The 22,150-nt window shown below is 44.3% G+C and overlaps 1 protein-coding gene across 1 annotated transcript in view; it reads right to left on the bottom strand.

Moving 5' to 3' along the window:
* Positions 1 to 22,150, bottom strand: part of LOC148505664 (uncharacterized) — a 282,403-nt gene that overhangs the window by 235,047 nt on the left and 25,206 nt on the right. Inside the window, exon 7 of the mRNA XM_088447901.1 lies at positions 12,858 to 13,803. Within this exon, the coding sequence (XP_088304027.1) occupies positions 12,858 to 13,803 (946 nt within the window). The remainder of the gene's footprint in view (positions 1 to 12,857; positions 13,804 to 22,150) is intronic.

A 22,150-nucleotide genomic window follows, 5' to 3' on the forward strand; every position in this document is an offset into this window, starting at 1 on the left:
GGGTGCACCCAGGAAAATGGGATTTACACCAGTTAAGTGTCTGCAGAGATGGAGGTCACCAGACATCGACCTTATGGCCTTGCGTCTAAACAAGAAGCTTTCTTGTTACGAGCTTGGTCACGGGACCCGGGTGCTTTTCTGGTGGATACCATGACAGCCGCTTGGACTTTCCACTTCTGGTACATTTTTCCACCCCTGGCCATGCTTCCTCGAGTAATTCAATGGATCTGTCAGGTAGGCCAGGTCGGTCATTCTCATAGCTCCTTTCTGGTCACGTCGTCAGTGGTTCACCATCCTGCAGGACATGTTGGTTGACTATTCAATCCATCTTCCTCATCCAGATATGTCTGCACCCCGATTTGCATTGGTTGGATTTGATGGCTTGGTTTTTCAACCCAAAATCCAGAGAGCTAAAGGGATTTCCTGTCCTGTGATTGAGATCATGATCCAGGCCCGATAGCCAGTTATTTCCAGTATTTATCATCGAGTTTGGAAGTTATACAGTATATATCCTGGTGTGAGGCGCAAAAATGGCAGCCATAACTTTTTTGTGTCCCTTGCATTTTGTCTTTTCTATCGAAGGGTCTGCACCTATCTTCTCTTAAGGGACAGATATCGGCTTTATCTGTCCTTTTTCAAAGGAGTATGGTAAACATTCCTAGAGTTCCAAACTTTCTTCCAAGGTGTTCTTCGTAGCCAACCACCGTACGTCCCGCCTGTCCCCCCGTGGCATTTAAATTTAAAATGTCTTGGAAGCATTAAAGAAGGCTCCTTTTGAGCCACTTGAATCTACTTTAAAGGTTGTGTTTCTTTTGGCTATATCCTGTAAGCCTCCACTGTTATTATTTCATTTGGATAGGGTGGCGCTAGGCACAAAACCATCTTTTCTTCCAAACGTAGTGTCAAGATTTCAGACTCCATTTAGACAGGCTTTGGCTTCCAAGGAGAGTTCTTTATTAGCACCTTTGGATGTTGTATGTGCAGATTCTTAATTGGTTGCAATGGATGCATCCAAATGAGGTTGTTCAGCATCAAAGGCATCCATCGCTAGATGGCTCACTTCAGCCATTCGTCAAGCCTATATATCTTCAAATGTGACCGTTTCTGATGCCATTCTGGCCCACTCGAATTGAGCTGTGGGAGCATCTTGGGCTGTAAAGCATGGCACATCTGTGGAGCATTTGTGCAGGGCAGCAACCTGGTCATCCGTACACACCTTGACCAAATTCTATTGTTTCCATACATTTGGAAAGGATGATGCCAACATTAGATCTAAGATTCTACGAGCAGCTCGTTCGGAGGCCCCAGGGCCCCACCCACCCACCCTTTATTAGCTTGCTGTGGTAAACCCAATGGAGTAGAAGGGGTAGATTTACTAAGATGGGAGTACTATTTAAGAAGTGATGTTGCCAATAGCAACCACTCAGATTCCAGGTATTATCTTCTAGTAGGTGCTAGATAAATTAGAAGTAGAATCTGATTGTTTGCTTTGGGCAACATCACTTCTTAAATAGAACTCCCATCTTAGTATATTTACCCCCTAGAGCGTCCCCCAGATGGGTAATAGAGGAAATTGGATTTTTTTTACTCCCCATAAAATCTTTCTCTCGTAAATCCATCAGGGGGATGCTGAGCTCCCTCCCTGTTTGTCTGATTTAGAACCAGCTTTGCCTATTATCATGGTAGATATTATTTTTCCTTTTCTTTTCCTCCGGGCTGCTTTGCCAAATGTAGACTGAGGGGCTGCCGGAAGTGGAAGGGGTTATGTAAAGGAGGGAAACAGCAGTTAACCGTTTTAGTGCCAGGCTCCAATGTCTCATAAGCATAACCCAGAGTAATGATGCATCCCCCAGATGGACTTTGAGGAAGAGATTTTACGTTGAGTAAAAATCCAATTTTTGTTTTGCAGTTTGTAGAGTAGATATTAGAAGTTTATAGGAGGAATGAAGAGTGCCCAAGGGTGGTTAACGAAGCATTAACTCCTATCCATATGGTTTAACACCTGATAGACACCTTCTTGCCATAAACCTTCCTGCTGGCAGTAGCCCGTGATATACAACAAGTATCTCCGGTTCCCAAAGAAATGTGAGTCATAGGTTTGTTTTGAGTGAAACTGTTCTTTGGTCAGCTGCGCCACCATCAGGACACCACAAGTGTGAGAAATAAGGACTGTCCTATATGTGGGTGTTCCAGGAGCTCTAGGTGGAGACCTAGTGTGTATATTTGTGTGTTCAAATATTTTTGTGACTATCCTATCTCCCTCCACTGTCATAGTGATATCAAGGATGGAAATCACTTCTTTCACCATAATAATCCTAAAAGTTTCAAGATCACAGGGATATAATACATTATGGCTACAGACAGAGGGGGTGACCGGTTTTTGAAACTTTGCATAAGAGCGAACTAGTAGATACAAATATTCAGTACTCTCAGTCCCGAGGTGCTCAATTAATATTCTGAAATAGATTTTGAATTAGTTACCTCCTGTCTGATCCTCAGTGTTATTATTCCCCTGAAACCTGATTTCCATTAGGACAAAAAATATAGGTTGACATCTTTTCTTTAAGATCTTAAGAAGAGCTAAGCAAGAATGGGCTTGGCCGTCCTGTGTATGGGAGACCTTGTGATACATTGTTATAATTAGAATAGAGACAATGTATGTAACTGATTGTGTATATGAATGTTTTCCTTTTTTATCTTTACGCTCAATTTTATTATTTTTTGGATGTATATCTAATATTTCCACATTGACGTGTCTATAAAATGATTGTTATATACTCTGTTTCCTTATAGTGTTCTTTGCTTTCACTTAGTCCTTTCACCACATGAAATAACATAAAACACCCACAGAGTTCTTTCTATAATATTCACTTTAGCAAAATAGGATTACACAGTACATACATGAACCTGCTACAAATAACTACAAAACTATATATTCAATTACACATATAAAATACAGTTTACATACATATATATCTTAATTGTTCTATGTAAGCAATGTAATATAATAATATGATACTTACAGTATGCATTTGGAGATCACAGGCCTGGCTTAGAACCTCTTCAGTGAATAGCCCCAACACGCGTTTCCAGCCTCAGTTCAATCTCTCGCATATAGATATTGGGTGTCACCTGACACAGGATGCGGGAGTAGTAAGCTCTGTCTTCTGATCAAGTGTGTGTGAGAGAACTGGTTTTTACTGGGAGTGTAGCTGACAGAACAAAGGGGCTGAGAGGGGGGAGTTGCAAGGCAGGATACATCTTTGGGGAGAGACAGAATTTTCCTGTAACAGTGTCTATGGGGTCTATTTACTAAGCAGTGTTAGGAGTGAAAAGTGATAAGGTGCCAGCCAATCAGCTTCCAACTGCCATCTCACAGGCTGTGTTTGAAAAATGACAGTTGGGAGCTGATTGGCTGGCACCTTATCACTTTCTTATCACTTTTCCCTCTGTCTCCTAACACTGCTTAGTAAATAGACCCTTACATTTTTATTGTTCTCAAAAAGGGTGTCATTTATCTATACTGGTCTGTTCCTTGTATTTTATTTCATGTAAATCCTCTTACTGGTTATACATATAATTTGTATATCTTTGAATAATATGTACATGTATATATTGTTTGTGTAAGTACTCAGGAGTCCTTGGTCTTTTCAAGTGTTATAATTTCATTTAGCTGATTCACGTGTCACCACTTTGAATAACTGGTCTTCTAGCTGCCCATGATGCCTTGGAAAAAAAATCACGTTATCATGGCAAAACGTGTCAGGTGGGGGGTTGTCTTTGATTCCACGATCAGTGCCAACTTTTGTACCGTGTATAGGGTCAGCGGAGACCAAATTGCCTTTCATATTGCGCTACACAGCGCTTATCATGCGGCAGGGTCAGCGGACATAGCAGATATTGCTTTTGCAGTGCGTTATATAGTAATTATCATCCGGCAGCTGTCACTTAACAATGGACGTTTGGATCATGCAAAGTGTGCGTCATTACGGTGCCCTTAACATCAGCTGGATTCACCAGTTAAGCAAAGGGATTGCTGTTCCGGGGAGCCGGCTCCTAATTACTCTTTGTGACACCGCATTATCTAGCAGTGTGCTCATTGAGTTTATGTTCTGATTAACTCTCCAGGATAACAGTCTCCTAATGGTGGACCACTTGGTTTTGGATTTCCGAGTGGAGATGAAAATTTAAGGCTACCAAGATGCTTTATTGTATTACAAATTGTACTTAATGCCGCTGTTTTTCCACTATCCTCCAGATAGAACATTTTATTGTATTTTTTTTACTTACAATATGTTTATTTGTATTATATTTTTTTCCCTTCATTTTAGCATCTGTGTTTTTTGAGTGATATTACATTTTTATTGATTTATATCCGACTCCTGGTACTAATTTGGGTATTTGGTAAATCACATTTAATCACAATTAGATTTTATTCTTCTTGCCAACCTGGCACATAGTTTGGTACAGATGGCGGAGTACTGGCTGCGTGGTTGGTTTTAACACTATTCTGAAATATAATAACACACATGGGCTCATGAGTTCTGATATTATTTTTGTTTCTTTATTATCAGGGTTTATCATTTGCTTTAGTCGAATAGCTCCCCCTAGGACCAGGTTGTGGCTTGACTACAATATGTTTCCATGATACAGTCAGGTAGTAGAGAATCTTACAAGCAGAGGATGATAGCTGCACGTAGGTCACAATCTGTTGTAAATGGCTAGAGGTAAATAACAAGATAGGCACTATGCTGGCATATGAATAAATGAAAAGATGAAATGATGCCTCCTGCTGAAGAACAAAAGACCACTTGATCTTAAGCTTCTGGTGTGGGCAGCGCGATGCTAAAGAAGAAGCCACAAGACAATGTACGAGCACCACTGGTGGGGAGGCCACTTAGAGCCGGTGTCACTTCTAGACAGTTTAAGCACCACCAGAAAGGGGGCTTTGTTGTGAACTCTTCACCTAGTGGGATAACTTCAGGCAGAGACTTTCGTTATGATCTAGAGCCAGAAGAAAGATGCCTGGTGTCTCATGCAAGATTGTGGCCATGGACAGCACCTTGCTACTGCAGGCCTGGATTCTGGTTGCTACAACTGTGACAGGTAGCCGTGGGAAGGTGCCACACTTGCCTGTGTCTATCCTTGGTGCAGTCTGGCTTTCAATGAGACTGCCAAGGGAGAGAAGAGCCTGCTGCTCACTATATTGTGGTGTTGTACTTCAACTTGTATGTGTATGTAAAGAAAATTACATGGGCCACTATATATGAACATTAATGTTAACCACATAGTCCTATGTAGCCATAAATTATATCAATTGTAATGATGTGCCAGGAGCTGGTGGGATGAGTACAATATAAAATAGTCCCTGCGGGATGACCGCCTTGTCCTGGTCTATGGATAATCATTATGCTCAAGTATGAACCAAAGTGAATGTCTGTTCTCCTTTTGTTAAATGGTCTTAGTCCTGTATTAATCCCTGTTGGAAATATGGACCTTTAGATTATTGTGTATAATTGAACACCACAGGGGGGCTTCTTCCATTGTAGAAGGCAAAACAGCAGGAACAAAAATTACCAAACAAGAATAGAATATAAAATCCAAGGCCACTTAACATGAAACAGCAAAGAGGTCATCTATATGATAGAACGCACATGCAAATTGCAATACATAGGGAAAACAATATGACCACATAAAGTCAGAATAGCAGAGCACATCCGGAATAAAAATAAAGGGGGAGGGAAAAACGCAATCTTTCAGCGCATTACAAAGATACACAAGAATGGATTAAAGAAGAATCCTACTGTACTACACATCAGACCATCTATTAATAGCAGAAGGACGACTATTATGAGTTACATATTTCTATGATGCCGTTGACTGAGCAGGGGACATCATATACCAAATTAAAGGTATTGTTTTGTAGATTTGCAGATTTGGCATTGTAATTGGTTGCTTTGATTTGGAGTTATGTGGCAAAATGTCCATCCGCCATTTACAATGCATCATCATCGTGGAAAATGTGACAGTTCATGGACTCTCCCTGTGCACCTATTGAGTGACCTGGAACATGTGCCCTGCTGGGAAGTCTGGAAACTAACCGTTATTTGCAGTAATATATCAGGACATCTTGCGGGGACCTCACTCACTGACTGCTGTGTTATTTCATTATCCTCTACTTCATGCTTTTTTTTTACACCAAACATGCCTAGAGGCAAGCTTCGAGCACATTGACGTGGTGGAACCCTTAAGACGGGTACACCGAGTACCAGCAGATCGGATGACATCTGGCACATCAGCCAGTGTGTACCGCTATGTCACTGACAATGCGTGCTCCCACGAATCGTCAACGTCGCCTGACGGACCTGAACGTAGATCCGATGGGCGATATCGTCAGTAGTGTTCATGCTGCCGAATGCAGCATAGTCCCCATTGTTGCGCCGACGCCGCCTCCCCAGCTGGGTCCCGTTGCTAACGAGGTTGGTACACACAAGACATCTAGTGCAGTTGTTCCCAAACTGTCCTCAGGACCCCAAACTGGTCACATTTCCCAGGTCACCCAGCAGGTGCACAGGTGTATTCATTACTCACTGACACATTTTAAAAGATCCACAGGTGGAACTAATTATTTCACTTGCAATTCTGTGAGGAGACCTGGAAAACATGCACTGTTTGGGGTCCTGAGGACCAAGTTTGAGAACCTGTGGTCTAGTGTGTACCGGCCTTTACAGGTCACCCAGAGCACACAGTTCACAAAACCAACATATAACAAGATTCACTGATATGCTGCTTACATTGGACACAATGTATTGGACACAATACTACTCTTTGGGTCTTATGGACGTACTATGTGTGAACTGTGGTGCCCTACACTTCTTTGTAGAGATTAACTGCCATTTTTCAGACTTCTGTCTCAGGGTGGTTGTCTCACCATATTTAGCAGAACTCTTTATGACAACCTCAAATGATGGACTCATTATCTCCATAATATCCTTAGTAACTAATATCCATAATGGGATCCATTGAGTATCCCTGTACAGGGGATGCCGGTGCTTAGAATCCCGGCACCGGCATCCGGAAGCTAAGTAGCAGGGTTGGGAGGAGGGTTAGAGTTAGGCACCAGGGGAGAAGATTAGGGTTAGGTTTAGAGGGAGTTGAAGGTTAGGTTTAGGCAATAGGGGGGAGGTTAGGTTCAGGCACCGGGGATGGAGAGTTAGGATAGGGGGAGGGTTAGGATACCTACTGACAATTGTCGGTATCCTAACCCTGTCGGGCTGCCGGCATCAGGATTTTCACCGCTGGGATCCCGAGTGCATGCATCCCGCACCCATCCATAATATCCTGCATAACTAAGGAGGTTATCGCTGGGACTCCCTAGTTTACATAATTACTGTATAAGAAGAAAAGCCAAATCATTAACATTAATCTACTGCTAGCGCTATCAAAGTAAATGCTCCAATTAAACCCACAGCAAGTCTAACCTATTAGGAAAGACAGAAGTGACATATACAGGCAATCCAGGCCAACCCGTAGTGCAAGTCCAATGGACAACCAATCAAAAAGCACATGTCTCGGCCTGCCTTCTTAAGGAGATGCGGGGGACACACACACAGGATCCTTGAAACAGTCTACTCACTAGCCGAAATGTGTTGGAGACATCACATAACACCATACCAGATAGGACAAGCTAGGTACACCTCGATGCCTCCAACAACCTCACACACTACAGAGATATTGTGAATGTAATTCAGCATCTACCCCTGCAGACTGCCAGTCACTGCTATATCTCAACCAGTAACAGGAGGAAGCAGGAGGTGATTGGTTATTGAATGACTTCATGGTTATCACTTCCTCTTGCACAGAAGAGATTAGGGATAAAGTTTTTTGTCCTAGTTCTTTTCATTTTGCTGCTCTTACAGACTAGACCAGTGATTCCCAACCTCGTTCCTCAAGGCACACTAACAGTCCTGGTTTTGGTGATATCCAGGCTTGAGCACAGATGGTTAAATCAAAATAACTGAGGTACTAATTAAGTCACCTGTGCTCCAGTATGGCTATCCTCAAAACCTGGACTGTTAGTGTGCCTTGAGGACCGTGGTTGGGAACCCCTGGACTAGACTCTATTCACTAGAGGAAAACCAGTATTAGGCCACTCACTGACCAATCTGTAATGGGCCCAAATACACATTTTACAGCTATGGCACATAAAGCCTGATTCTGAATTACATGCAAGTCCACATACGGCTGCATCTAGGAATTTTAAGCAAACCATGCATCACAGGCTGTATAGTAAAATATTTATGAGTAAACCTGACTCATCACAGTTGTTTCTCTGTGATGTAGTCAGAGTAGTGACCTAATAAGGTGTTGTACAGTCACATCTGCACCTAGCATGAGGTAGGTATATCTTCCATGGTTAGTGATGACAGCTGCTCTCACAATCAGAGGGCAGGGTGCAGTGTATCGAGCAGGGCTGGGTGGCAGTTGGAGACTGGCAGCTGGAGACCGTGGGGCTGGAAGATGGAGACAAAGCAGGGTTGCCTGGAGGTTGGAAACAGAGCAGGGCTGGCTGGCAGTTGGAGACATGTTGGGCTGGCTAGCAGCTGAAGACAAAGCAGGGCTGGTTGGATATAGACAGAGTGGGGCTGGCTGGCAGCTGGAGACCAAGCAGGGCTGGTTGATGGCTGGAGACCAAGTAGGGCTGGTGGCTGGAGACAGTGGCTATCTGGAGACAGAATGGAGCTGGCTGGTGACTGAGCAGGGCTGGCTTGCAGCAGTAGACAGTGGGACAGGCTGGTGACAGCAGGGTTGGCTGGCAGCTGGAGACAGTGGGGCTGGCTGATAGCTGAAGACTGAGCAGGGCTGGTTGCTGGAGACAGTTGGACTGGCTGGTGGCAGTTGGGCTGCCATCCAGAGCCAGGAACAAGCATTGTACCTGTGATTACCAGCTTCTGGTAACTGGCACTATGCTTATTACAACCAACCAGCAGGAACTAGCATTGTACATGGTCTTTAAATACACTGTCCCTAATTAAAAAGGCGCAACAGCGTTTGTTTTTCCTAAGACGTTTGAGGGCCTCGGGAGTTAGCAAAGTAACTATGCTAAACTTTTACAGATGCTCAATTGAGAGCATTCTGACGTTTGGTATCATTATCTGGTATGGCAACTGCACAGCGAGTGAAAGAAGTGCACTGGAACGGGTTGTTAGGACCGCCAGCAAAATCATTGGCGTGCAGTTGCCAACTATTCATGATGTTTATGGGCTTAGGGTTCTAAAGAGAACCAAAGGTATCATATCGGATCCAAGCCATCCATTTCATGAATTTTTTGATAAGCTCCCATCTTTAAAGCGGTTTAGAGTACTTCGGGCACGTACGAGTCGCTTGAGGGTTAGTTTTCTTCCATCTGCTGTGCGCATGTTGAATGCTATGATTGTATCTCTTTAGTTAATTTTAATTTTATTATTTTTGTGAAATTGTTTGTGATAACCTTTACCATGGATTGCTATTCACTGTTTTAAAAAAGTGCAATGTAATTTCGTCTGTCAAACTTGTTTTGCTGATGACAACAATAAATACAATACAATACTGTGATTACCAGCTGCTGGTAACTGGCACTATGCCTGTTATAATCAGCTATCCTGAGCCGGAAACAAGCAGCGTACCTGTGATTACCAGTTTCTGGTAATTGGCACTATGCCTGTGATAATCAGCCATCCGGAGCCAGAAACTAGAATTGTATCTGTGATTCCCAGCTCCTGGTAACTGGTGCTATGCCTGTGGTTATCAACTGTCCAGAGCCAGGAACTAGCAGTGGTTTAGTCCATGAACATATCCCGACCGACTACAATTTTTAATCTGTAACCCTATGTATGAGCTATCCTCTCACTTTAGATTGTGAGCTCAATTAGACACTCTACAGACACTCTTGTTTTGGCCGCTGGATAACGAAGTGCTCAGACCTGTAAACTGAAAGGACATAAGTATATTTTACGATTATAAGTTTCTTATTTTGCATTGCTTATATTGAAGATACATATGTTAATATGGAATGGGTATGAAATACCGATGACTATTTATCTTCTGGTTCAAATCCCAACAGGACAAGATGCCAACTAACACTGGCAAGTACCCTAACCTCTCCCCCCCTAACCCTCCTTTAGTGGTGCCTAACTCTAAAACTCCCAGGGTGGTGCCCTAACCCCCCCTTTCCGCACCCTAAACCTAACCCTCCCGGGAAGATGCCTGAACCTAACCTTCCCCCCAGTGGTGCCTCACCCCAAGTCCCTAACTAAACCTACCATGGCTAAATCGCCTTCCACCGTCAAGATTAAGATAGGCGTCGATATTAAGTCCCCCATCGGGCTTTAGCAGTCGGGATATAGATTGGCGGCATTTACTCCGCCGGTCTATTAACTACATCCCGTTAATATACACATGTGAGCAAACTATTTTATATATGTAATTGACTATATTTATGTAGTTATTTGTAGCAGGTATATGTATGTACTGTGTAATCCCATTTTGATATAGTAAATATTATATAGAGAACTTTTGGGGCATTTTATGTATTTCATGTGGTGAAAATACTAAATTAGAAAAAAATTATAAAGTAAAGTGCGAGTTGATTTAGAATCGATCAAGGAACAGTATATGGAAATAGTGAGGGTACAATCATTCTTTTATATTGGCAAACCAGGCTCTTCTGTTTTCACTGTAATTTTATACTAGGATAGGGTGGTGAATCAGGTTTACTCTGTAGAAGAAAGATTTGGCAAAGAAACGGGGACAGGTAACAGGTACACAGAAGGTAGTATTACTGCTGTTATTACTGCACGTCTGTTCTGGAAATTTGGACAGATAAGGCTTCACCTGAGGACTAGACAAAAATACAATTAATTACGGTGAACCTTGAAAAATGAAATGTTCCTTGGATACTCGTTGTGCCTTTGTTTCTCTTAATTTTTTTTTAAAATCAAGGAGCGGATTGTAGCACACCGAGGCCCTGATTCAGAGCCGGACGCTCTGACAGAGCGCTCGCTCTGAATCAGGGCCGGTCTTTTTTTTTTTTTTTAAGAATGGCCTCCTGGCCGCTCTCATATCTGTGGGTGACCACCCACAGCTATAGCGAGTGGCCAGGAAGATGGTCGCGATGGTCAAGATCATCGTGACCATCGGGCTTGCGACGAGACCCTTGTGGTAGGGTCTTGTGGCCGCAAGCCCGAGAGATTTCGGCTCTAACAGAGCCGAAATCTCTCCCACTGACATCGCTCGTGATGTCAGTGGGGCCGGCCCCAAACGCCTCCGTTTGGGCAGCCACTTCCCCGGCCCGCCCACCAAAGGGGGCGTGCTGTGACATCGACAGCACGCCCATTTTGGTACAAGACCTGGAGCACGGTTTGCCCGTCGCTATGCAGGTCTCGCGCATGCGAACGACGGAGCTGGCTCCGTCGTGCACATGCGCTCTGGGCCACCATCGACCCGGTTGCGAGCGCTCAGCGCTTGCGACCGGGTCTGTATCAGGCCCCGAGTATGGAAATGCAGTTTCACTTTTTTAAGTATTGCCACAGTCCTTTGGAAGAGTTCTGCTGGATGGAGAGACATTCCTGAATGAAAAATGATTTTTCTGGATGCAGCAAGTTAATTCTTGGTGACCATGTTTACCACAGTGAGAAATAACACAGATCAAAGAAAGATAAGGATTTCTACCAATGGACAGGTGAGTATGAATTTTATTACTATTAGGAAATTGTGCAAAAACAGTACATTCCACCCTGTAATTCCCAACAAATACCCCTCAGATGAAATGTTATGGACACCAGGCTTTTACACGATACTTTCTTTATAAATAAGCACAGATAATACAATTAAACTCCAGAAAATTGCAACAATTATTTCAAGTGGATCAGCATGTATAAAGTGGTATAAATTTATTTAATCCGCAGAAGGATTACATATATTTTTAAATACGGTACCATATAACAAGCTATAAAATATATATTTTTATCATGGTCTGTACATTAAATAAGTACTCACTTGTGCTCTGCAAAGTAACAATCAATCACCGTGTGCTACATAAAGGTTTCATTTGACAGTTGTTTAGGTTATAACACAATAAACTGTGTAGCCAACATTGTAATTCTTGTATGAGAGAAGTGTGGTGTGATGGAAGGGATCTGCCTATATAGCTTAATGTAAATCTTTTAAGGTGACTGTGAATATATAGTATAACACAATAAACGTTCAGTGATGTTCTGATCATAAATTAGCATAAAACATGTATATACCATAAAGATATAGAAACATCATACTTGATAAATAAGTAACCTCTGATGGCTGGATTTAAATTAACATTTAAATTTATGTGAGGTTACATGAGCACAGCTTTTCTTTATTTTGTGATTGGCAATACCTCTTTTTTTAGTTGCTGATTTATACATTTATAGTCAAGGAGTCAATTTATAAATTCTGGTATTAGTGAGGAATGATGCAGATACCCAATAGAATAAGGAAACTGAAATAAGTTCCCCACATGAAAGATTTGTCCCAGTCATGGGTTCAATTCAATTAGGGCTGAGTACAAAAATCAATGGAGTCTGGGGCGAGATCGGGGCGCGACTTTCACTACAGTTGTTTCATCTCCACAATTCAACTCAGAATTTCAATCACAAGTTAATGCACTACCACCATAACTTAATTATTTTTAAATATATATTCTGTACATATAGTTATAGATATTTTTACAATTTGCACTAATAAAATCAACCTTTTACAATATTTATAGTACTTATGGAATTTGTTTCACTTTTGTATTTTTGGAAGTTTAAAAAAGAGAATCTTTGTGTAAAGTTTCTCACCTGTGTGCAGTTTCATGTTTAGTAAGAGATGATTTATGTGCAAAACATTCCCCACAATCAGAACATGGAAATGGTTTTTCACCAGTGTGAGTTCTCTGATGTTGAACAAGATTTGATTTCTGTGTGAAACATTCCCCACACTCAGAGCATGAAAATGGTTTCTCGCCTGTGTGACTTCTCTGATGTTGAACAAGATTTGATTTCTGTATAAAACATTTCCCACACTCAGTACATGTAAATGGTTTCTCACCTGTGTGCGTTCTCTGATGTGTAACAAGATTTGATTTGTGTGTAAAACATTTCCCACACTCAGAACATGAAAATGGTTTCTCACCTCTATGACGTCTTTCGTGTATAACAAGAGCGGATTTATCTGTAAAACATTTCCCACACTCAGAGCATGGAAATGGCTTCTCACCTGTGTGAGTTCTCTCATGTGTAACAAGAGATGATGCCCGTGTAAAGCATTTCCCACATACAGAACATGGGAATGGCTTCTCACCTGTGTGAGTTCTCTCATGTTTAGCAAGATCTGATTTCCGTATAAAACATTTCCCGCACTCAGAACATGGAAATGGTTTCTCACCTGCGTGAGTTTTCTGATGAGTAACTAGAACTGATTTCCGTGAAAAACATTTCCCACACTCAGAGCATGGAAATTGGCTCCCACCTGTCATAGCTGGCTGATTAGTAATAAGCTGTGTGCTCTGTGTAAAACATTCGGCATTAACTGTAACAGATTCGCCTAGATCTGATCTATAAGGGGAACATTGCCCATGGTTAGAGAGCTTATATGATATATCTGCACTTTGATGTACTGGGTGTATAATTGGGGTAATGAACTTTTCTTCTGGAGAATCTCGTGTAACATTGTTATCTTCTATATGGCCTTCTGGAGATAGACGGAGATGATCCTCTGCGACATTCCTGCTGCTGCATCCATCTGCTGGGAGTAAAATATGTAATAGTAACTTTCTCCTCTAACAAAACTCATTCAGCAATAAAAACTATGCTGAAAGGCCCAAAATCACTATGTAATGAGAAAATTGAAGATGTTTCATGAAACAATTTATAACTCTAACACAGTCTGCTTATTTCTAGCAGTGTTCATTCTCTAATTTGTTATTTAGGATGTATAAAAATGAGCACTCGTGGCACCTGTAAAAAATGGTTACCAACTTTAGTAATGTTTATAATCTTAAATTAGACCTTTTACTGAGAGCCGGGAGCAGCCCTAGTGAGCAGCACTTCCGTGGTGTTGTGCGCAGAGGACTACCTATCTCTAGCTAGCCCTAACTTATTTTCAGTGACCGGGCGCTGGTTGTGCCTTGATGCAGGTGGGATCTTCTTTTACGGTGGGTGGGCCTGGCCAGCTGAGGTCGTTGGTGATGACCTCACCCGTGGATGTGTTCTTTCGCTACGGCTGTAGAGGTCCTGGTGTTCAGCTGCTGCCTTGCTCCAATGCGTTTCATGGCCAAAAGGTGGTCATTTTTACACATCCTAATTAACCATTTTATATATGAGCTGCTAAAAATTACTTTGCGCGGTTACTAGATATAGATTATAATCTATGATTTGTTATGCCTGTGCTGTTTGTAATGTCAAAGGTGTATGTGCCTAAACAAGAGCTGATGTGTGATTTAGGGGGTTTCCAATTAGCCATGATAAGCTTTCTCCGGCAAAAACTTTTTGCACCTAGCGCCCGAATTTGCTGCTTATCGCATGTATGCGCTTCCGTTTATTGTGCAATCCTATTGCAAAACCGCAGATAACCAATTTGCATGATAATTCTTGATGGATGACTGGCGACAAGCACAGGTGAAAATGGGGAAATCAGCCTGTACCCCAAAAAAAGTTAAAGTAAGGTTCGGTAATGTTATAGAAGTGTGTTAGTGGCCATAATCCAAGGGTTTGGGGTTATTAAATTGTGTCTAATGGCTGTTATATGCATTTATTTAACAGTGAAAAAGTGATAGACAGCAATATTTGTTGGCCAAAATAAATGCTGTAATTAAATAAGGGGTACATTAAATCGGGTTTAAGTATTTTTTTTTGTCATTATAGGTCATTTTAAAAAATGTTTTAAAAATACACCAGTCACTTTCACCTGCCCCATCCATACAGCACCCCCATATACCTGTCCCACTACTTTTAATCCATTTTCCAAACACTTTTTAAAATTTCACTCCAAAAATGACGTAATTATTGGCCAAATTAAGCTAATTAAATTTTTTTGTTTTGCCTAATTGTCATTAAGGAGGGTGTCCCAGTGCTTCTTAACAAAGTCTTAAGATTTTTAGGCAAAATTTTGTGATAATTCTCATTCTTTTTTTCGCATATGTGAAAACCGTGGATAATAGGATAGCCCGATACCCATTTTTGGAGAAAACTTTTCACCAAAAAACGGGTTACCACGGCTAATTGGATACCCCCTGTGACCGGACGCCTTTCGCCTAGGCCGTCCCTGGTCACGGGTTAGCGCTTTTGGACTCTCACTCACCGTCAGTGACTGCCTGTCACTGACTTCGCCCACTACGCCATGGGCGTTTAACGATGCTGCCACCACCAAACTCTACCATCAGCGTTTGGAACCGCTTATTCGGTACACTCAGGCTCCTACCGCCGGAGCCTGGAACCGCTCTGCTGCGTATGCGTCGACTAACTGTGGACACACCTCCTGTTTGGTGTCGGCTGTTCGCACCTGATCCCTTGCAATGAACCAGGTCTGCACGGTAGCTTGGCAGAGGGCTTGAACTTGGAGACGCTAAACTCTTACCCAGAACAGCAGGAGAACGGAATAGCGTTTGGCGCAAATCTGTTGTCTCAGGGTACAGATATAGTCGAAGTAAAGGCAAAAGGTGTTTATTGCTCTCAGTCTTAAAAAAGACCCTCCCTTCGGATTGAAGGGGAATATTAGCATACAGTACAAGATGTTACAGCAATTCTTCTCCACACAGGATTCAAAAGGATGTTCAATTTTACCAGGCACGAAGCCTTCTTTTATGCCACTCTAATACACATTTCCACAGGGGGTAAGCCTGCCCTGTGGTTTCCAACCAATCATCATAAGTGCATGACCTGTGCATGTGCTAGCCACATGCATGTTTAACATTGTCCCTTATGGCAAGGGGGAGTGATGACTCCCCTGTGCCTGGGCTCAACCTCGAAGCTGGGCAACGCCCACGGCTCCGCTCTGTCTGGATACAGCCTGGGGAGATAAGGATCTCCCTCCGAAAACGGACTTCCAGGAATCTGCTAAGGGACCAAACTTGCTACCCTGCCTGAGTCTGAGCTCCAGAGGTGGGCAAGCAGGGTCCCCGGGCACGGTTTCCTGGCCACAGAAGGTAAGCTCAGTTGGAGCTCCTTACCACGCTTAGCTGGCTGCCTTAGCCAGCTCCCTATGCACCCCCTCATACCACTTCCAGGCATGAGGCTGCATAGGGGGACATTTTATTCCCCTAGGGAGGAGGCTAGGGGACCCAGCAGCCCAGAGAGAGCTTCGGATCCCCCTGGACCTCCACAGACCACAGGTAAGCGCACTTTACTTAAAATTATACATTTAAAATACATTGTTTTTACATACACTGCACACCAAGCCTGTGCCCTGCATCAGGCTGGTATACTCTTGCAGTACTGCAGCCCAGGACCTCCATGTCCCTGGCTCAGTGCTGCACAAGCCATTTTAAATACATTTATATTTGTTTATTTTTTACACTGCCCAGCGCTCAGCGCTGGGTTCCCCTAGCCCTGCAGTCCTGGACTGCTGGGGCTCTCTGCTGTATCCTGCTCACAGCGCTGGGGGTCCGGGGAGCTGGCTCTCCCTGTCCCCCAGCGTGCAGCCACTTGGCCATGCTGCTGGGGTCCCCAGCGCACCACCTAACACTGCACAGGGAGCCAGCTAGCCCAGTCCCCCTGTGCACCCTGTCTTGGCCGGTCACGATGCATTGGGAGCCGGCTTCTCTAGTCTCCCAGTGGGTGGCCTCTCCGCGCTGGGGTATCGGGAGCCAGAACTCCCGACCCCCAGTGTGCGCCCATCGCAATTCTCCCCTCAGTGCAGCGCACCGAGGGTTAACCGCTGGACGTTTTTCTGCGGTGGGGCTGGGGCGCCGGGAGCTAGGCTAGGGGGTTAACCAGCACCAGGCAGGGAGCCGGCTAGCCCAGTCCTCCCTGCCTGCGGCGCTTAGCCCTACAGCTCGGGAGGCTTGTCCCCCCTGCAGCGGCTTCCTGCTGCCCTGGAGCACCGGGAGCATTGCTCCCGGTCCCCGGCAGTCAGCTACAGCCCGCTGGGGCGCCGGGAGCTAAGTTCCCAGCCCCCAGCGGTCGTCATCCCACCCTGCCCTCAGCTGCCTGGCTGCAGTAAGCAGCCGGAACGGAGGGACCAGCGGCGTCCCTGTGGAGCTGGGACGCCGGGAGTCACACTCCCGAGTCCCAGCGTGGAGCGCAGAGCGGCTCCCTGCACTCCAGTCTCCCCCGGGGTGGTACACCAGAGGTTACCTCATCCCTGCCGCGGCCGCCAGAGCGGGGCCGGACCGCGGCAGAGAAATCTATTTTTAAAACATTTTAATTAAAACACTCGGAGCTTAGCGCCGCTATTAAAATTCAAACATGGCGCCTAGCGCCCATAATACATTCAAAAAATTACGCCGCAGCACAGGGAGTTAACCCCTTCAGTGCCATGGCAGCCATTAACCACGTGTGGCCAGCCTCCGGCCACACCCCCCTTTATAATGCAAAACTATTGTGTGATTTATAATGAAAGCTAGAAACATGTGGAAATAATAATTTTGGCTCCTGACTTGCAGAAAAGAAACAATATCCATGAGTTGTAAATACATAATAGTTACAATAGGTCTTGAACGTTCACTAGAATTATGTTGCACATTTCCAGGATGGTGTAAAACCTGCACCCCAGGACAGCAGGGCACATGGATATAATCTGTAGTTAGGGACAAAAAGGCCGTCACATCCCAGAGAATCAAGTAATGTTTAGGCCTTAGCAAGAATACCCTGGCTACTGAAGCCAGGACTGTATGTCACTGAGGGTTTTAATTAAGCAGATTCCCTCGATTGGCAACAGAAACATGTCTTGCCAATGAAGTAATCAGACATCTCAACGGGAAACATACCAAGGAATCCTAGAAGCAGAAGATGCTTATTCTATATGTAGGAGATAGAACGTACACTTTACAAATGACAGAAGTACAAGAGCTAACCAAATAAGACAGTACCTACACTTGTACACGTATACAGAATTACAACCTGCAAATAAAATAATTACATAGAGAAACACATGGAAACAAGGTCCTGCTTGTAAGAGGTCACAGGAAGGAGTGAAATGCGTGAGGCCGTGAGTCAGTTGGGATCAGCCGGAAAAGCCATAGAGATGCCTGGTGGGAGGTCCACGATATGAGTCGGGTGTGGGGTGCAGTGGAGGTCCCTGGGGACCAGAAGTCCGATACCTATCTTGAGTTCTCCTGTAGGGTGGAAAAGCAAGCCACGGTCATAGTCCTCTCACTGGTGGTCCCACTGAGGTCTGCTTTGTGCTAGTGGCTTCCAAGAAAGCCTAGTTTATGATCAAATAACTTTTCCACATAAACCGAAAATATTGAAGGTCCCAAAAACTCAGAAATGGGTGCGATGGAGAACAAAACCTGTGTTTCTCTAATGATAATAAATCCCAACTGATCCCAGTGAATAATGGGCAGTAGGTAAGGGTATATCCAGTTTCTTATTACTATGGCAAAACTAATTTTGAACCACAATGAGTAGTGAGATGGGGCAGTATTACCTGCAGTACAATATATAATGGCCCTCATTAGGTATAATTGTAATGACAGGAGATGCCTGAGCCCCGACTCTCTCCTATATGTCTGGGAAGGACGTTCCAGGGCTCTAAAAACTGCTACTACCCACAGATAACCATATATTTCCAAATAAGGGAAAGCTATCTATAGAGGATTGTAATGTAGAACAATTGAAGACAAATAACACATCTTAAGGTTCCGAATATCAAAGCGTGAATTGGGGAAATTGAAACGTAACCTCTCGTTGTTCCAGGAGAAAAGGGGGCTACTTACTGATTACATCTTCGTTGACTCTTTTTAGGAAGGTCGTCTCCCTGTGTCATCACTTATCTGCCCTCACTTTCTGCCATCACTCCTAGTTTGGTAATGGCACCAGTTGTAGCAATATCGCCCACCCGGTAACACTGATAGGAAGATCAAAGCTGCTGTAATTGTGCAGGTGCCAACTAAAAAGCTCATTAACTTCCACTGAACCCCCCGTTAATATTACATATTTCTCTATTTGAATAGCTAAAAAGAGCTATAGTGTTTTTATATTTTGTTTTATTTTACTTTTTATCTGATTATTGTAACCTTTTTATCTCCTATTTTTCATTTGTGAACCTTTTATACCCCCCCCCCCAACTTGGTCATCAATAACATTAGTTTTATACCACACTCGCTCCTTTCATTGCCTAAAGGGATTTGTTTGCACCCTCGAAAAAATTAGCGAGTCTTCCCCCAGTGGTTCCATCTCTTGGCATCACCTTCTGTGCCCTGGTTTGTGATTGCTGCCTTTCTGGCACCGGGGCCGCCGTTCTCATCTGAGGCCTCTATTCCCACTATCACACCTGGAGGCACTTGGTGCCATATACCTTCATCTGAGAGCACTGCAGCAGATGTTTACTCTGCAGCATTTTTTGCCCATGGTGAGGGTTATAAATGAGAAGAGCTCCCCCTTTGTCCAGATATGGTATAGCGCAGTGCTGCAGCCATTTCTAGAGCAGTGGTGGGTCAGAGCTCAGTAATGCAATACTATCATAACGGCATAATGATCGGGCTGGACTTGGTGTCTTCTCTGTCTCCACCATACTGAACACTACTGTACTTTCTAGCCTCTGGATGCGCTGCTGAAACTCCGGGCCTTTCTGGTGGCGTGACTTTTCACACCCGTGACAATTAAATATATGAGGCCCTACTCCACTGTATGACACGCAGAGCAACCCAGCATCAGTCCCCAGGACTTGCCCTTCATCCACAGCAGGCTGAAAGTGATTGGCTGCTTGAGGAAAACACTCTCTCATTGGCTGGAACAGGGACTGATTAAGGCTTTCAGTCGCCCAACCAATGTTTAAGTTGGGAGTCAGAACAATGACAGGAATTTTAGAGACCAATATACAATACAGGGAGCACTCCAGAGACCGCCATACAATACAGATGTGCGTGTAATATGAAATTATATACTGTACATATCTGACCAGACCTGGGTATGAGAAATGTTTTATCTGTAGCCAGACCGAACGTTTCCTGTTCTCCCACAGCAGTTTGGCTTTGGTTAGATCATTGCCCACATCTAAGGTGGCTTCCCCGCTGCTGATCTCGTCTGTATCGGCCCCTGAGCTCTGCATTCTGTAGCTCGCATCCCTACTTCTCCCTTCAACGTCGGTGCTGGACATACAGCCAGACAGTCTCTCAACTACTATAGTAGCTCAAGCAAGCGTTCCCTCTTATGGACTTCTTGTGCTATTCTCACAGGCTGGATTTCCTACGCTTCCTCCTGGACTCAACGCTTGTCTCTCACCAAAATCTGAATATCTTCCCTACCCCTCCTGTAGGCCTCCTTCTTCCGGCCACTCTCTCTTCCTATGGCTGCCAGGAGACATGGCTTGTGGCGGCATCAATACAGAATCCCAGCTTCAAATGTTCTTCCCAGTAGTGTGCGCAGCTCACCCCTAAGTTCCAGCACACTAGTGTGTCATAATGAGCCCAGTCATTTTTTTTTTTGGGGGGGGGAGGGACAAGTCCTCTGCCGCAACAGTGCAGATGTGTCTACATGGAGTTGCAGCCAGGGATAGAGTCCAAAATTCTGCCCTTCAATAAGAAATGTGCCCTCCTCAGTGTTCAGCAAGAGTAAATACAACATGTGGTGGCCAAGATGGAAGAGAACAAAAAATGTCACATGACGATTCAAGGAAAATGTTGCACACGTCTCATCTCATTGATCAGTGGTGGATACACCAGGTAAGGTCCTCTGTACTGATGTATGAGATACAGAGAGTGATGGCTCCTGATGTATGAGATACACCAGAGAGTGTGGGAAGGAGACTGGTCAGATTTTTGGGCTGGTAACACACAGTGACATGATGTGAGGGGGAGAGCAGGAGTATAATAGGGGCTGATGGCTCCTGACAGGACAGATACACTTTCCTCAATAGTCTGTACTGACAGAGGAGAGTGTAGGATAAGAGATGGCTGTAGTGACAGAGGAGGGTGTAGGATAAGAGATGGCTGTAGTGACAGAGGTGGGTGTAGGATAAGAGATGGCTGTAGTGACAGAGGAGAGTGTAGGATAAGAGATGGCTGTAGTGACAGAGGAGGGTGTAGGATAAGAGAGTGCTGTAGTGACAGAGGAGGGTGTAGGATAAGAGAGTGCTGTAGTGACAGAGGAGGGTCTAGGAGAAGACCCTAGTGACAGAGGAGGGTATAGGATAAGAGAGTGCTGTAGTGACAGAGGAGGGTGTAGGATAAGAGATGGCTGTAGTGACAGAGGTGGGTGTAGGATAAGAGAGTGCTGTAGTGACAGAGGAGAGTGTAGGATAAGAGATGGCTGTAGTGACAGAGATGGGTGTAGGATAAGAGATGGCTGTAGTGACAGAGGAGAGTGTAGGATAAGAGAGTGCTGTACTGACAGAGGAGGGTGTAGGATAAGAGATTGCTGTAGTGACAGAGGAGGGTGTACGATAAGAGAGTGCTGTAGTGACAGAGGAGAGTGTAGGATAAGAGATTGCTGTAGTGACAGAGGAGGATGTAGGATAAGAGATGGCTGTAGTGACAGAGGAGGGTGTAGGATAAGAGATGGCTGTAGTGACAGAGGAAGGTGTAGGATAAGAGAGTGCTGTAGTGACAGAGGAGGGTGTAGGATAAGAGAGTGCTGTAGTGACAGGAGAGTGTAGGATAAGAGATGGCTGTAGTGACAGAGGAAGGTGTAGGATAAGAGTGCTGTAGTGACAGAGGAGGGTGTAGGATAAGAGATTGCTGTAGTGACAGAGGAGGGTGTAGGATAAGAGAGTGCTGTAGTGACAGAGGAGGGTGTAGGATAAGAGATGGCTGTAGTGACAGAGGAGGGTATAGGATAAGAGAGTGCTGTAGTGACAGAGGAGGGTGTAGGATAAGAGAGTGCTGTAGTGACAGAGGAGGGTGTACGATAAGAGAGTGCTGTAGTGACAGAGGAAGGTGTAGGATAAGAGAGTGCTGTAGTGACAGAGGAGGGTGTAGGATAAGAGAGTGCTG

This window comes from Taudactylus pleione, unplaced genomic scaffold (assembly GCF_031769625.1).
Source record: "Taudactylus pleione unplaced genomic scaffold, aTauple2 ptg000445l, whole genome shotgun sequence".
In the NCBI taxonomy this organism is placed as follows: Eukaryota; Metazoa; Chordata; class Amphibia; order Anura; family Myobatrachidae; genus Taudactylus; species Taudactylus pleione.